This window comes from Bombus impatiens, unplaced genomic scaffold (genome assembly GCF_000188095.3).
Source record: "Bombus impatiens unplaced genomic scaffold, BIMP_2.2 scf_0872, whole genome shotgun sequence".
Classification (NCBI taxonomy): Eukaryota; Metazoa; Arthropoda; class Insecta; order Hymenoptera; family Apidae; genus Bombus; species Bombus impatiens.
Genome location: NT_177291.1, coordinates 189,221 through 203,353, shown reverse-complemented (window position 1 = coordinate 203,353; position 14,133 = coordinate 189,221). Strand labels below are relative to the sequence as shown.

The 14,133-nt window shown below is 35.7% G+C and overlaps 3 protein-coding genes across 4 annotated transcripts; 1 reads left to right on the top strand and 2 right to left on the bottom strand.

Moving 5' to 3' along the window:
- The first annotated feature begins 5,952 nt into the window (after positions 1-5,952).
- LOC100740231 (dipeptidyl peptidase 9) lies at positions 5,953-10,963 on the top strand. 2 transcript variants are annotated; one of them, XM_024370641.2, is made up of 11 exons: positions 5,953-6,819; positions 6,905-7,099; positions 7,199-7,333; positions 7,418-7,580; positions 7,654-7,895; positions 7,973-8,284; positions 8,364-8,650; positions 8,726-9,054; positions 9,116-9,367; positions 9,441-9,713; positions 9,836-10,963. In XM_024370641.2, exons 2-11 carry the CDS (start codon positions 6,930-6,932, stop codon positions 10,181-10,183), a joined length of 2,511 nt encoding a protein of 836 aa, XP_024226409.1. In that variant the 5' UTR covers positions 5,953-6,819; positions 6,905-6,929; the 3' UTR covers positions 10,184-10,963. The 2 variants fall into 2 exon arrangements, with proteins under 2 accessions (XP_024226409.1, XP_003492882.1); XM_003492834.4 differs by having other exon boundaries at positions 5,953-7,099.
- Positions 10,964-11,043: 80 nt separating this feature from the next.
- LOC100740109 (39S ribosomal protein L51, mitochondrial) lies at positions 11,044-11,999 on the bottom strand. The gene is made up of 2 exons (XM_003492833.4): positions 11,847-11,999; positions 11,044-11,577 (listed from the first exon to the last, which is right to left on the bottom strand). Exon 2 carries the CDS (start codon positions 11,574-11,576, stop codon positions 11,091-11,093), a length of 486 nt encoding a protein of 161 aa, XP_003492881.1. The 5' UTR covers position 11,577; positions 11,847-11,999; the 3' UTR covers positions 11,044-11,090.
- A 738-nt stretch (positions 12,000-12,737) lies between these two features.
- On the bottom strand, positions 12,738-14,058 carry LOC100741358 (tenascin). Its single transcript, XM_003492842.4, has 6 exons — positions 13,806-14,058; positions 13,565-13,714; positions 13,352-13,480; positions 13,118-13,261; positions 12,903-13,019; positions 12,738-12,829 (listed from the first exon to the last, which is right to left on the bottom strand). The coding sequence occupies exons 1-6, from the start codon at positions 13,882-13,884 to the stop codon at positions 12,774-12,776; spliced, it is 675 nt and encodes a 224-aa protein (XP_003492890.2). The 5' UTR covers positions 13,885-14,058; the 3' UTR covers positions 12,738-12,773.
- Positions 14,059-14,133: the final 75 nt, after the last annotated feature.

Here is a 14,133-nt window from a genome sequence, read left to right as displayed (position 1 = left end):
AGACTTTGTTTTCGAGAAAATCGACTTTGAATTTTCGCTCGGTACGCGTGCACTTTATCACGTCTCTTTATAACGGATCTCACTGTAGATTTTTAAAAAAATTAAAAGAAAGAAAAGGAAAATTAAAAAAAAAATTTTATTCTATATTTCCGACTTCTTTTTTCGCGTAGAATCACCCCCTTTCCGCTCGTACCACCAGTTACCAACCACCCTGTATATATATATGTATAATATAAAAAAGAATGCTATCTATGGAAGTAGATTGCTAATGAGAAAGAATGCTAAAGGGAAACGCGATACGAAAACTTTGTGCGAACTTTACACGAAGGATGATGCTTTATGATTATTTATACATTTGTTTAATTTACGTAAGAACAACGAATAATGAGATGCATTCTCGTCGATATCGTTGGGTCGTTCGAACCAACAGATTTTCGAATCTAGTCGTTTCTAGTCACATTGGAATCTACAGAAGTTCGTAATAAATCGCGACTAGTGTAGGATTTTGAGAGTTAAGAATTAAAGAGAGGGACTGGCCGACTTCCGTAGGACGGCACGCCTTTTTGAGAAGAAGAGGAGGACGAAAAGAACGAAGAAGATGAAACAGGAAAGCGGAAGGGCAGATCAGAGTACGCGGAAGACCTGTCCATTTGCCATGGAAGGAACACACAATTGGAAACGAGCAACAGAGTGAAATAAAACGTTATCAACTATTCATTTCTGAAGCGTAGAACTTATTTGTATACTTATTATATTTATTTCCGCCACTACCATTGTTATTACATATATTGCTACATTATAATATCATCGCCATTATTATTATTATTATTACCATAATTATCGCCATTATCACTCTAATTGTATATACAATGGAATTCAACCAATGTACATCTATATGTTTAAATACTACATTCCCATCGATTAAGTACATATTAATAAGTAAGATTATATGACGATACTTTTTAAGAAAAAAAGAAAAAAAAAATAGAAATAACAAATGACACGACGAGAGGTTTCCGAGCACGTCGTTGGTTTATCGAAGGTCCAAAGGAAGCAGAGGAAACCGGGAAGAAAGGAAATCGATATTTGGACCCCCAAGAGTACGCGTTATGTACGCCCCTGTCGGCTAAATTGCGACCGCTCTGGGAAAAAGCCTGCCCGGAAATTTTTCCGTGCCCTTGTCGTTGATCCTACCTCCAGAGATATTAGGAAATATCCAGCGGTGCTTGATCGATGCACTTTCCGCGGGAAATTCATTTGTCCAATTGAAGTACCTCTCATTTTCGCCACTTTGATCATTTTTCTTTCTTTTTTTTTTTTTTTTTTTTTACCAAAATTAGCTCAACCTTCCTGCTTTAAGTGATTTACATTTCAGACTGACTTTTACCTCTTTATTACGACTTTCCGTGAGACATTTCGAGGGTAATATCAGTATCTCGTTATTTAAAAAGTTACGAGTAAAATCTTGTTTCGCTTTGCATCGAAAATGGAACACTTCGACGAATAAATTCTATCGAACTCTGTCTTTCATCTGTCAACGTTAAAATCATTCCTGGAAATAACTTGCAGCGCAACGATTAAATAATATTTCCTATCCATATTTAAACACAACGTAGAAAAGCTTTTAGCTCTTACAGGTTCTTCTAGAAATTCTATTTTTTGGAATGATTTAAAGAAAGCTAATAATCGACAGCAGCTGCACACGGAATCAGTAGTCCCGAGGCGTACCCAGCGGGAAAATGATGCCCATCGTTATTCGATAACATAAGTTCGTCTCGCGCGTTTTATATCTTCCCTTTTTATATCCTATTCCATCGATTGATATCGCAACAACACGGAACGGAGCGATATGAGAAGACAACCGGGCATATTTTCACCCTACGGATGCGAGTCGAGGGAGCAAAGGACATTTATACGCATCCCTCGTGCTACGCTTGCGATGTGCCTATCATCGATGTATCGTGTCTTCTCCCATTCCCATTCCTTTTCTCCTCTCCTTTAACCCTGCAGCCGAGTAAAAAATGGATCTATTATACGGACGAAACATGTTGTCTCGCGTCTTATTTCGCGTAATTGACACGTACCATAATCGATATCTCGCGTACGACGCTACAGAAAGTACGAATAAAGGCATAGCTAGATTAGCGAGCAGACGGAAAACGTGTAAAAGAGCCATCTCTTTGGAAAGAAACAAAAAAGAAGAAAAAGAGAGAAGAAAGACGGAGTAGCTGTTAGTTGGTAGCCTTTCCTTTTGTTCTTTGTTCTCGTTCGTCAGTTAGGGGAGGAGTAGCTGCGTCACGAAACCCGGTCACGCGACCCCTACGATCGCGTGGGTAATGATTTTTTATTTATTTATCTTCCGTCCGAAAATATGGGCAACTATCACTACCACCACGACTACCGAGGAAACTGTGTTTCGATGTCGTAACTGACTGAATTACAGCGATAAAGGTAAGTGAAATTTTTATTACGGCAACGCGCTTCCCACAACGAAACTTGCCTCTCGAAGTCGTACACTTTGAAAAGGAAACGAATATTTGCAACGAAAACTGCGTTGGCAAACGATTCATCCGCGTCGAGATAATAGTAATGATGATATCACCGATCGATCGATCGATGTCGCTATTTTTGTCCCGGTTTATCGGTACTTTAGCTAGGCATAAAATTGCATTACTTAAACGGATCAGTGGCCGTAAGTAGTCTCCGTTTGCGGAACGATATTAGCTTAAGGGGGAAGTGGAGCAATTCATAAGGGTGGTTAACCAGCCTCCTACCTCTTTCCTTGCACAGTCACTCTTCGCGATTTATTGTTCGTTTGTTGCCGGATCTAGACCATCGGTTGCAGATTCCATTTTATCGTGATTCCTGAACGATCGGACCACGTTCCACGTGAACGTTTATCTTCTTTGTCACTTTCAGACTAGAAAATAGTCTATTCACATACTTGGCTTAACAAGTAATTTCGTAACGAGTAACGAGTTGGACAAACTTCGAAGTTTGTAAGAAAACATAGCTTAATTCGAATCGTTATTCAACCTCGGGCACAAAAAGATATACAAAAAGATCGCGTGATGCGATATTTCTGCTATCGACGATGTTCCGCTAAATATAACTCGAATAAAACTGATATCCGCATTAATATCGTTTTTTTGACATTCCACGATTACGAAATTGTTTCTTCTTAACTTGGCTAGGTTGTTCGGAATTTTTCAAACATTTACAGGGGGACGTGAGACCTAGACGTGTCCCTGCTACTCCACCGAAATACACATTCGCAGTAACTTGTTTCAGACTACTGATAAATAGTTCACTCGTTCGGTAGAGTCGAGACAGGGAGCGGGTGAAGAGGAGGATAGGCAAGAGACACTCTACACGAGTACGAGCGCAAAAGACGAGTGACGGGGTAAAGAGATGTGGAGCTTAAATCTTTGATGCCCTTAGGTTGCTTGGTCGGCTGCTCTGTTCTTTCTCTTCGTTACTTTTCCTCTGTTCTAGCGCTACGTGGAACCACGTGCCAAGAAACGTTGCGAGCAACCAAACTTTTTCCGAGTCTCCAGCCGATAATTTAGAGAAAGAACGACGATGAATGTACGAGAAGAGTTGATAGGATGGCCACGAATGGAAAAAAGGGGGGAAAAGAAGTGCGCGGAATTACCTCTATGCGACGACCATCTCTGAGATACAGGCGACATCTGACCCTGCAGAAATTTTTATAGCTGGCAAGAAAAAGAGCAAAAAGGAACCAACCTCGTATCTTCGGTTTAGTGCCGCCATCGCTACCGATCTTTTAAAAATAAACAAGCTGATACACGTCGCCTCGTATCTCATGGTCCGAATTGCGCTTTTACCTCGATTAACACTTGCGCTCGCTTAATTAAAAATCGAAGGTCGTTATGTTTAGGCCGTCATCGGATTAAATTTTCTTTTAGCAAATAGCTCGATCGGATCATTGGTAAAGATTTTTATAAATCGTGCTTCGTCACAAATGTATGTCTAACGATAAGGTGTCACAAGTGAAGAATAGGAGAAACCGCAAATCTCGTCTTCTGACGTAAGATCACGAAGGAGAAAAAATTGTCATCGTGGGCGTCGATATAGGTATACAAATTAACTGCAGAAAACATACCAAGAGTCTAAGTGTACTCTCGTCTTTCATGCAATGATTTTGTGTTAACGGTATCGATTATGTTTCGACTAATTTTGTTAATTTTGTACGTTGCTTCAATTCCTTCGACCCGTGTATCTTCTGTTTGTCTGTTGCCTTGCGTCGTCTATACTCTGCACGAGTTCTAATTATTTCCACGTGCTTTTCGGTATTAATAGTCCATTTTGTTATACTTAAGTTCTGTTGAATTTCTTTAGTAACGTTAACATTATAAAATGTATAAATACACGCTCAATGTTGTCTCGATACAGTTCGGTATATTTCCACATAGGGGAAAGACCGAATTAAACTGACACAGCGATTATGTTACGAAAATAACCAGCTGTGGAAGCCAAACTCATAAACGTCGACCATCTATGAAAATTTTAGATTATTACTCAACGACCTGTTGTTTAATACCGAATCGATGCATTCGATATTTAAGCGAGCTTTTAGGGGTTCGCTCGTAAGCCAAGTATGTATTTCGTGTGAGCGTGCAAAATGAAAGAAATGTTGTATCGACGCACGAGATGGACGTTAAGGATGTATATTTGTATACATATACATGTATATGTATGTGGGGAAACCGAAGAGGAACTCGATCGAAGTATACCGCATCCGTTCGGCTCTCTCGAAATTGAAGCAAATAAAAAGAAGCAAGCGACCCTCTATTTATCAGTTTGCAATACGATACGAACGTGCAAAAGTATTTCTGGAAATAGTGACAACAAGGATGTACATATATAGTCTAATAAAATAAACGCAATATGCGCGATAAGACCCCGATTTTATATTTTCTTTTTGTACGATTAAATATTCGTATATAGGAGCAACAAATTGTTATGAAAATCTCTCACTGTTACTCATTATCAAAAAATAATTATAATCATTACGTATACGACTTCGTAAAGAATGCTTGTTTTTCAAATAAGTGATCGATAAACACTCTGTACATATTACCCAGTATAATACTTTACAAGCTTAAAAGAGTCATACCTTTAATTGCAAATAAAGAGATTTAAAAAGAACATAAATTAAGAGACATTAACGTTCATCTTCACATTTAATTATTCGTACCATGAATTCCCGTACGTGTTAGGTAAAACCAGTCAGTTCCAATTCAACGTTTATTACAATCAAGTAGCTTAAATATATCTGTCGTTAATTCATTTGTCGTATAACTTCTTTAAGTGTAATATTATAATGGCATTCGTAATGATTATGTGAAGGCAATTAATAGTCTTACCGACCAATTCTTCTTGATTTTTTCGGAAGTGAATAAATCAAACTTTACTACAGGCTCGCTGTATGGGCGGCGCATTAGGAAACACAGCGGAACTCTCAAGCGACCTATCATCCTTTCATTTCTGCAATCAACCAAAACTAAATGACATTACGTCTAATAAATACGATAAGAAACTGGTAATAGATTGCTTTAAGTATCGTTAATAACCTGCTTTGAAAGTTTCAATAAAAGGGGAGATCGTGACAGTTTTGACGTTATGCGAATGTGTGTCGTTAAGGATTGTTTGTTTTTTATTTGTTATCGTACCTTTTGAACGATTTTCTGTTGTGATCTTGTTCGGAACATGAGTTATTGCTGTATAGGACAAACCAATCAATATGTTTGTTAAACAAGCATTTTGCATTTTGAAAAGCATGATTAAACATTTGCGAAGGTTCGATCTTTCGATGAGAAAACATAATAATAATAAAAAAAGCTATTCCAGTAGGTATAAAAACTAAAGAAAAAAAAAGAACGGCAGGATCGAAGGAGAAGAACATTGAATATTTAATATCAGAGCGTACGTGATCTTTAGAACCGTAATTCAAGTCTCAAGAAACGAAGGAAGTCAGAGGCAAACTGGAAAAATAATATAGCGTTAAGTGTTTTCTTCTCTTAATCCTGCTTAACGTTTTATGCGAAGTAATATTCGCAGTAGTGTTCTTAACGATGTTATTTTACTGAAATTGTTCTATATTTCTAATAATAGCACTTATGTGAAAAACAGTGGCAGAAAGAGTGCGATGAAGTTCGATATTCTTATATAATAATACAAATAAATGAAGTGATATTTAAATTTCTACGAGTAAATAACTGTTTTTGAAAGTTATCATTGAGAATCACTGACGTTGAAGAATCCGCGATTTGTGCATTGCATGTCAGTCGCGATTAAAAGTGAAGAAAGGAGAACGCTACCTGAAGGCGAAGCAGATTAATGAGGAAAGAAAAATTAACGAAAAGATCAAGACAAACTATGTTTGTTTAATTATGTTTACCATTACTTTCTGTTAAGGTAAAACGAGCACTGACTTGTCGAAAAAAAGACAACAAAGAGAGAAGATCCATTATCTTCCCCGTGTTTATGATATATAGTGTATATAACTTCACGTGTCGTTTTTCCGTGTCAATGAGTGTCTACTTCTGACAACTGCCAATAGATAGGATTGTCACGCTAGTTGCGAATTAGTTATAGGTGACTGAGAATATTTGGCACCCGTATTTACTAAAAACAGATCGAAACTTGTGCTGACGATTTCGCAAAATTAATGTCGTGGGGCTTGTCGAGAGAAGGGGGAGGGAGAGGCCGTGTTTGGGGAGTAGGTGAAAGTGAGAACCATCCACGGACATAACCTAAGAATAAGCTGCATCCGCGGTTGTCGCAGATTTTCTGGTATATAGAACGATGCGGTACCGTTTTTGAAAAATTCTTTGATATGATCTTTTCAAAGTACTGTCTTCTTGATGAATGACATCAGAAACGGAGGTAAGAACGGAGAAAATATGGAGACTTGCAACGAAGGGGGCGACCGGATTCTAACTGACATTGCTGTAACGCAAAGAAGTTGGTCGGAATTGAGAAGTGTCGTCAGTGATTTACGTAGGAAATTGTCCGGTGTATCGGTAGGCTCTGTGCCTGGATCTATAACGTTTCGATCTTTACCAGATGGGCGGTAAGAGATGCTTCTAAAATAGTAACATAACCCTTACATTATTACAGTTCTTTATTTTTGTAGTGTATGTTTTCTAAATTGTGTGCATCTTCTTTTTAGAACAAGGATATATTTTCTTAGTAGTCCAAGCAATGGATGGGAAACTACGTTACTATTTGTGGACATTGCACATTCAGATCATGCAAATGGTTATCGCCTTCATTGGCAACCTATTATAGAAGCAAATTTTCAAACGTAATGCAATCTCTTTTACTAAAACGAAACAAGGTATTTCTTTTCTAAATCCAATTATATGACTATATGAAAATTTATTTGCAGTGTTTCAAGTACCAAAAGGCTATCGAGAGAAGAACAGTTACTATGGGAAAGGAAAAGATTAGCTACATGGGGTATTACTAGTTATGAGATTCATCTAGACAGTGGAAAATTAGTTTTTCCAGCAGCAAGTAGCCTTTATCAATGTATAGACACAGGATTCATGGTATTTTTCTCTAGCGCTTTCCATTTTTATGTATAATTAGGATAATAAGACAGTAAACATATTTATACATTAGGCCGGACCTCTTTTTCCATCTGAAATTCGTATGTCAACATCAGGTGCAAAACTATGTCCACAAATTTGTCCATGGAATAATGCGTTAATTGCTCATACGTGCTCAGGCGACCTGTACCTGTCCCATAGTATCACAGGTTCTTCTGTAAGATTAACTCATGCAAGAAAAGGTAGCAGAAGTTTAGCAAATGATCCTCTCACTGCAGGAACTCCTTCTTATGTAATGCAAGAGGAATTTACTAGGTTGGTGGCATAATGCAGGTTGTGGTATAATGTTTGCTTTATGCAGATATTTTTTATAATGTGATACTTTTATTTAGATATATCGGCTATTGGTGGCAGCCGAAATCCAACGATGGTACCTATAGAATAGTATATGAAGAAATCGATGAAAGCGATGTAAAAATATTTTGTTTTCCATCAACATCAAATTCTGAAGATATAGATGAATTCAGGTTTCCCAGGGCTGGTACACCTAATGCCAGGAGTAATCTTAAAATGGTGCAATTTCGATTAACAGAAACATTACAAATTGTTGATATTGAAATATTAGAACTCCAGTATCCATTGCATATTATGTTTCCATGGATGGAATACATGGTAAGAGTAGGATGGACTCCTGATGCACAATAGTAAGTCGGAAACGTTCTGAATTTGTATTTCATCGTTCGCTTCTATGAATATAACTTCTTAAATATTGTACGAATATAGTGTTTGGGTGCAGCTGTTGGACAGAAAGCAGCAAAGGCTGGAATTAGTTTTGTTATCGATAGATAATTTTTGCGAACCACCACCTAATGTGTACAATTCGGAAAACCATTTTACACCATCATCGGCGAGTGTTCAAGTAATATATTCCGAGCAAAGTTCAATTTGGATTAATGTTAATGATCTCCTTTATTTTCTACCATCCGACGACCCAACGGAAGTAAAACTTATTTGGGGCAGCGAAGAATCTGACTTTAGACACCTATATCTCATTACATCTAGCATAGCAGGTAAAGTAGCAAATGGTCTTAGTGACGTTTAATTACCTACTAAGATTGAAATAATACATTTTTCTCTTCTTATAGGTTTAAATAACGAAGTAGAAGAACCATTGGATAAGATGGATAGTATTTTTCTGCAACCTCGAGTTACTTCCAAAGTCGCTTTGACCCAAGGAGATTGGGAGGTTCTGGGTAAAAAATTGTGGGTAGACGAAATCAATTCTATCGTTTACTTTTGCGGTTTACGCGAGGGTCCACTAGAACAGCACGTTTATGCTGTATCTCTCCGTCGTCCGCTGGAAGTGAGACTGCTTACCAGGCCGGGCTATAGTCATAATAGTATATATTTTAATAAGGAGTGCACAATGCTAGTGACTGTCTACAGTTCCATCAAGACGTTACCAACTTGTCAAGTACGATTCTTTTGTGACAGTAGACATTAAGCGAATCTTTGTGACAATCAATGTTTTTTAGGTATTTAAAATATCACAATCAGATTGGACAGTAGAAAGTATTTCTCTAACACCTGTGGGTTATTTATTAGAACCATCCACCTTGGAATCCGAATTATTTTCCCCGGAAATTTATACCTATAAAATATCATCTAATGACACTATTTATTCAATGATCTTTAAACCACACAATTTTCAAATTGGTGTAAAATATCCCACGATATTGAACGTGTATGGTGGTCCTGAAGTACAACTGGTATCGAATACGTTCAAAGTAAGCATTTTAAAAATATAAGTATAAAGTGATAAATTAAATTTTATTCGTTTAATAATTTTGCACATTTCAGGGAATGAGGCACTTAAGAATGCATATGTTGGCTGCTCGAGGCTATTGTGTAGTATTAATCGACTCACGTGGTTCACATCACAGAGGTTTAGTATTTGAAAGCCATTTGCAGCACAGAATGGGATCCGTTGAATTAAACGATCAAGTCGAGGTATTAAAATGGTTAGCAGAAACTACTGGTTACATTGATTTAAATCGCGTAGCAATTCATGGTTGGTCTTATGGAGGATATTTAAGTCTTATGGGCCTAATACAATATCCAGAAATATTTAAGGTATCTTCTTTGATTAAAAAATTTTGAATATACACATACACATACGCATACATATACACATAGTTGTACATACATATATATTCAGAGAAGCAAATTCGACAATCGAAACATACAATTTTCAGTTAGCTATCGCCGGTGCACCAGTTACTTCTTGGAATTTTTATGATACTGGATATACTGAACGTTACATGGATTTACCACAAGATAATCCTCATGGATACACGTCTGGTTCTGTTTTAACGTATGTGGATAAGTTCCCTGATGAAGAAAATAGATTATTGATCATTCATGGACTTATAGACGAAAATGTACACTTTTTCCATACAAGTCAATTGATCAATGCTCTTATAAAATCTGGGAAACCATATCAACTGCAAGTTTACCCCAATGAAAGACATAGCCTCAGAAGTTTGGATGCTAGTAAACATTATGAAACTACATTGCTATCATTCTTACAGAATCATTTATAAATTTATTACTCTTATTCAAGTATATAGCTACAGCGATAAATGCTGGTTAAAATATTTCAACAATTTAAGTAACTGCCATTACGTTTATGTACATAGATCAGACAAATTAAAAATTACTTTTCGCATCATTGTGTTCGCGATGGTTTTGCCTAATACAAATCTTACGTTTTGTATGAAGTCTCCGAAACCACTACTTAAACAGTATTATAATTTTAATACAAAAAAGGTTATAATAAAAAACAATTAAAAGTTTTATCCATATAAGAAGAATAATGTTTCTTTTTCCGTTCATAAAAACAAAAAAAAGAACGTATATAAATATTGATATCGATAACACATTCGGGCATACAGCCATCGCGAAACTTATATTAAATGCAATATGCAACCTTTTTAATGAATGATCATCGATTTTTGGAATTGTAAGACTTATTGTTACTTTTTTAAGAAAATGGACAATACTCGCAGTTTCTCTGTACATATATAAATAAGAGTTATGAGATCTGTATTAATTTTTTTTAGAGTTTTCTTCTAACTGTACTTACAAGTGTCGATAGTTATCGTCAGAAATACGTCTGTTTCGTGGCTGTCACCATTTTATGCTTAATTTTGTATATATAAACGAATAATCTTTCCCTCTTTCACCCACATTTCTAAAATACCTTAGATGTATATGATAGCAAAGAATTTAAGCGGAAGAGTGTTTACATTATTCCGTAATTAAAAATAAATCATATATCCGACTAACTATTGTTTGTCAATAAATAAATACGTTGTTTTATATTTTGTTACAACGTGTACCATTATTATATCCGAGGATTTTGTTATGAAAATAAAAGATGTATTAGTCTGTAAAGAATGTATTAGTCTTGCTGCAGTACATAATTATATTTTCTGACTTTGATATACATTACTGTGGTGAGCTGTAAGTTTTAGTCTTTTTGTTTAAATATCTGAATAAATATTTTAGTCTTTTTTTTAATTCTTTCCACTTAGTTGGTCTTGCTATTGGAAATACACCATGCTTCAACATTTTCTGTTTTCTCAGTAGTACCTGATATTCATTTCCACTTACGCCTCTTAGCCAAGATGGTACATTATATAAGATTCTAGTAGGATGAATTTTGTCTGAACCCAAAATATCTATATAATCATTTTGACCAAACAATGCTCTCTTTTCAGACCAAGCATCCTTTGGTCTATATATTGGCATGGGTAATTTCTTATCACTGTTGCGAGGTAGTAGTCCTCTCATATCTATAGGATCTTCGTAGCCATAACGCCTCACAAGTGGACCTCTAGCTATCTTGTCTGCATGATAGCGAAATCTAACAGGCATTACTTGTGGTACCCAAATGTTGATAGTTGTACGTATTGTATTCGTAAACCACGACATGCTAGCGAATAATTGATTTAGTTAATACTATAATTATATCTCTCCCTTTCTTAAAGCATTTGTAATATTAGATTTTTGCATTGAACATATATCGTTCAAAGTTATAAAAATAATTGTAGTTGAATTTTTGCGATAGATATTTTTTTTCGAACAGAATTAATCATTTAAATGAATTACACGTAATGCTAAGTAACTGACATAACCTTACTTTCTATATAATACATGTAGTGTTCTAAAGGTTAATAGTATTCCATATGAAGCAAAATTTACCTTTTAAGAATATATCAATGAGCACATTTAATATTATTTATTTAAGTTCTTTACTTAGAACTGTTATCGTACAATAAACTGCAAATTATACTTTGTTTTCCATAACCTCAATGATATTTATATATCACATATAGCACAGGCGTTTGATGCTAGTACTACTCTAAATGTGAATGCATATGAGAGTGTCAAGTTCGTAGTATATTTTAATTTGAAATTGATATAAAATAAATCTAGCATTCTACATTATATAAATTATCATTTTTAAAGCTATCTACTAATACTATATTTGCCAAAATTCAAAACAAAGAATTAGACAATGTATTAATGTTAACGTTATTTGACTAATCAACTAGTAAGTAAGTATAACTATGTATTTTGATATGAAAATATATTATATGAGTTTGGTTTTGATAAAAATGAAAATTCAAAAATAGAAATCAGTGTAGTTTCATAATCGAAATAGAATGTATTAGTAATATTATTACTATTTTGGTATTTGATAAAATGGTAGAAGGAGAATTAAAATATATACTAATAGTGCGTTGAAATAACCAAATTTGCAAATACAAATATGCTCGTATGTCGGAAGATAAATGGAAAGATAATATATCGAATTATAAATTATGTCGCATGAACCGCAAACAGATTTGAATTGTACGTCGTATTATTGTGATACATATGTATAGCTGATCGTATTTGCCACGATCGATCGCGTGAATGCGTTATAAATTCTAACGTGCGTACGAACTATACGAACTACGAACTATACTATATCTAACATTTACTCTCATGTTTTGAAATCTCACAAATAACTGCTAATATTTCAAAGGAAGAACATATAATTAAATAATGTATTCATTTGGAGAATCACAGTTGGAAATAATAATATGATTTGTTTAGAAAGATGACGTCTATTTGTTAAATCAGTCAATATATAAAAGGTAAAAGCACCACAAAAATTCCAATAGAAGTGAGCGTAGCACCTGAAAAAAAGAGATTCGTCAGAAAGATGGATTCACCAAATTATATTGCGGCATGCAATTAATTTTGGTTAACCTCTGCTGCATGTTTCTTCTCCGTTTTTGCAAACACATTGACCGTCCCTGCATTCAAGGACATTTTTGTTATCGAAGTCTACACATTCGTAATCTTCTGTACATAAATTGTATAAAACTGAAAAAAAACGTGTATTCATTCATTAACCTGTCTTTAGTTACAAGTCATTTCTACCTAAGTTATGTAATCAAATGAAGCACAATATCGATTCTTACATCGTGTCTGAATACATTTCCCCGTTGCATTGACGAAATGATAAGACGTGATACACTGGCAGCGTCCATTGATGCACATGGCACGATCAAACGTGTCCTGACACTCATCGGTCCTTTGACAAAGATCACCCACTACTAATGGCCCTGAAACGTGCGATCCATTTACATATAGATTGGTCCATGCGGATCACGAAGATGCTCGTAGAAATTTTGCTAATCGTATCTATTACTTACTAACGATACAATTTGAAGAATTATTTATATCTAAAATATACGAATCTTTGCATGCGCATATTCCTTGCCTACACGCAGCGTTCGTCATCGATGCACATACCGAATCATCCGTGCATGTCAATCCGGCACCTATTATTTACCCCAAATCGACAAATAAATCTTTGAACATATACAGAGTTGTCAGTACACGAGATTTTACAAAGCGATACTCACTAGCGATGCACATCGATTTATCAGGAGTAGGCGAGTAATATTGATCGCACTGACAAGTCATGTGTGTAAGACAAAATGCATGTTGAATGCAATTGCGATCTCTTTCGCATCTCTCGCCGACTTTTGCGTTTCCATATTCCTGTGTGCCCACTAAATAACGTGACGATAAAAATACAGTGAAAAGAACAAGTAGACGCACAATTATGTTTCTTATCGAGCGACATTTACTAGCGATACTCACATTGAAAACACGACAGCGATTGGAAAGTCGCGAAGAATAGAATTAACTTGAAAAGTTGGACGTTCATTTTGATATTCATGGCAACTGAGTAAGAAATGGTATGGTCTCGTTAGAAAGGTAAGCAACCCACGCCCTTCTGTGATAATCGTTATCTTTCCGCTTATCTACGATATATCGGACTGAGTGAATCAGTGAATCAGTGAACAATGAATGTACCGCTTCCTCGAATGTTTGACCGTCTTCATCGTAAAATGGAAGATGGTAAAAGATCGCTACAAATGATTAGCGACTCAGCCGGTAAAACTAGAGAATACACACGAACACAAAA

What these genes read in the sequence shown, in the direction of transcription:
- LOC100741358 (XM_003492842.4), bottom strand. Translation starts at nt 13,884, where the DNA reads ATGAATATCAAAATGAACGTCCAACTTTTCAAGTTAATTCTATTCTTC. An exon ending in ATCGCTGTCGTGTTTTCAAT is followed by an intron (nt 13,715 to 13,805) that starts GTGAGTATCGCT and finishes CACGTTATTTAG; the next exon opens with TGGGCACACAGGAATATGGA. An exon ending in TAAATCGATGTGCATCGCTA is followed by an intron (nt 13,481 to 13,564) that starts GTGAGTATCGCT and finishes GGTAAATAATAG; the next exon opens with GTGCCGGATTGACATGCACG.
- LOC100740109 (XM_003492833.4), bottom strand. Translation starts at nt 11,576, where the DNA reads ATGTCGTGGTTTACGAATACAATACGTACAACTATCAACATTTGGGTA.
- LOC100740231 (XM_003492834.4), top strand. Translation starts at nt 6,891, where the DNA reads ATGAATGACATCAGAAACGGAGGTAAGAACGGAGAAAATATGGAGACT. An exon ending in TGGTATCGAATACGTTCAAA is followed by an intron (nt 9,368 to 9,440) that starts GTAAGCATTTTA and finishes TGCACATTTCAG; the next exon opens with GGAATGAGGCACTTAAGAAT. An exon ending in AATATCCAGAAATATTTAAG is followed by an intron (nt 9,714 to 9,835) that starts GTATCTTCTTTG and finishes TACAATTTTCAG; the next exon opens with TTAGCTATCGCCGGTGCACC.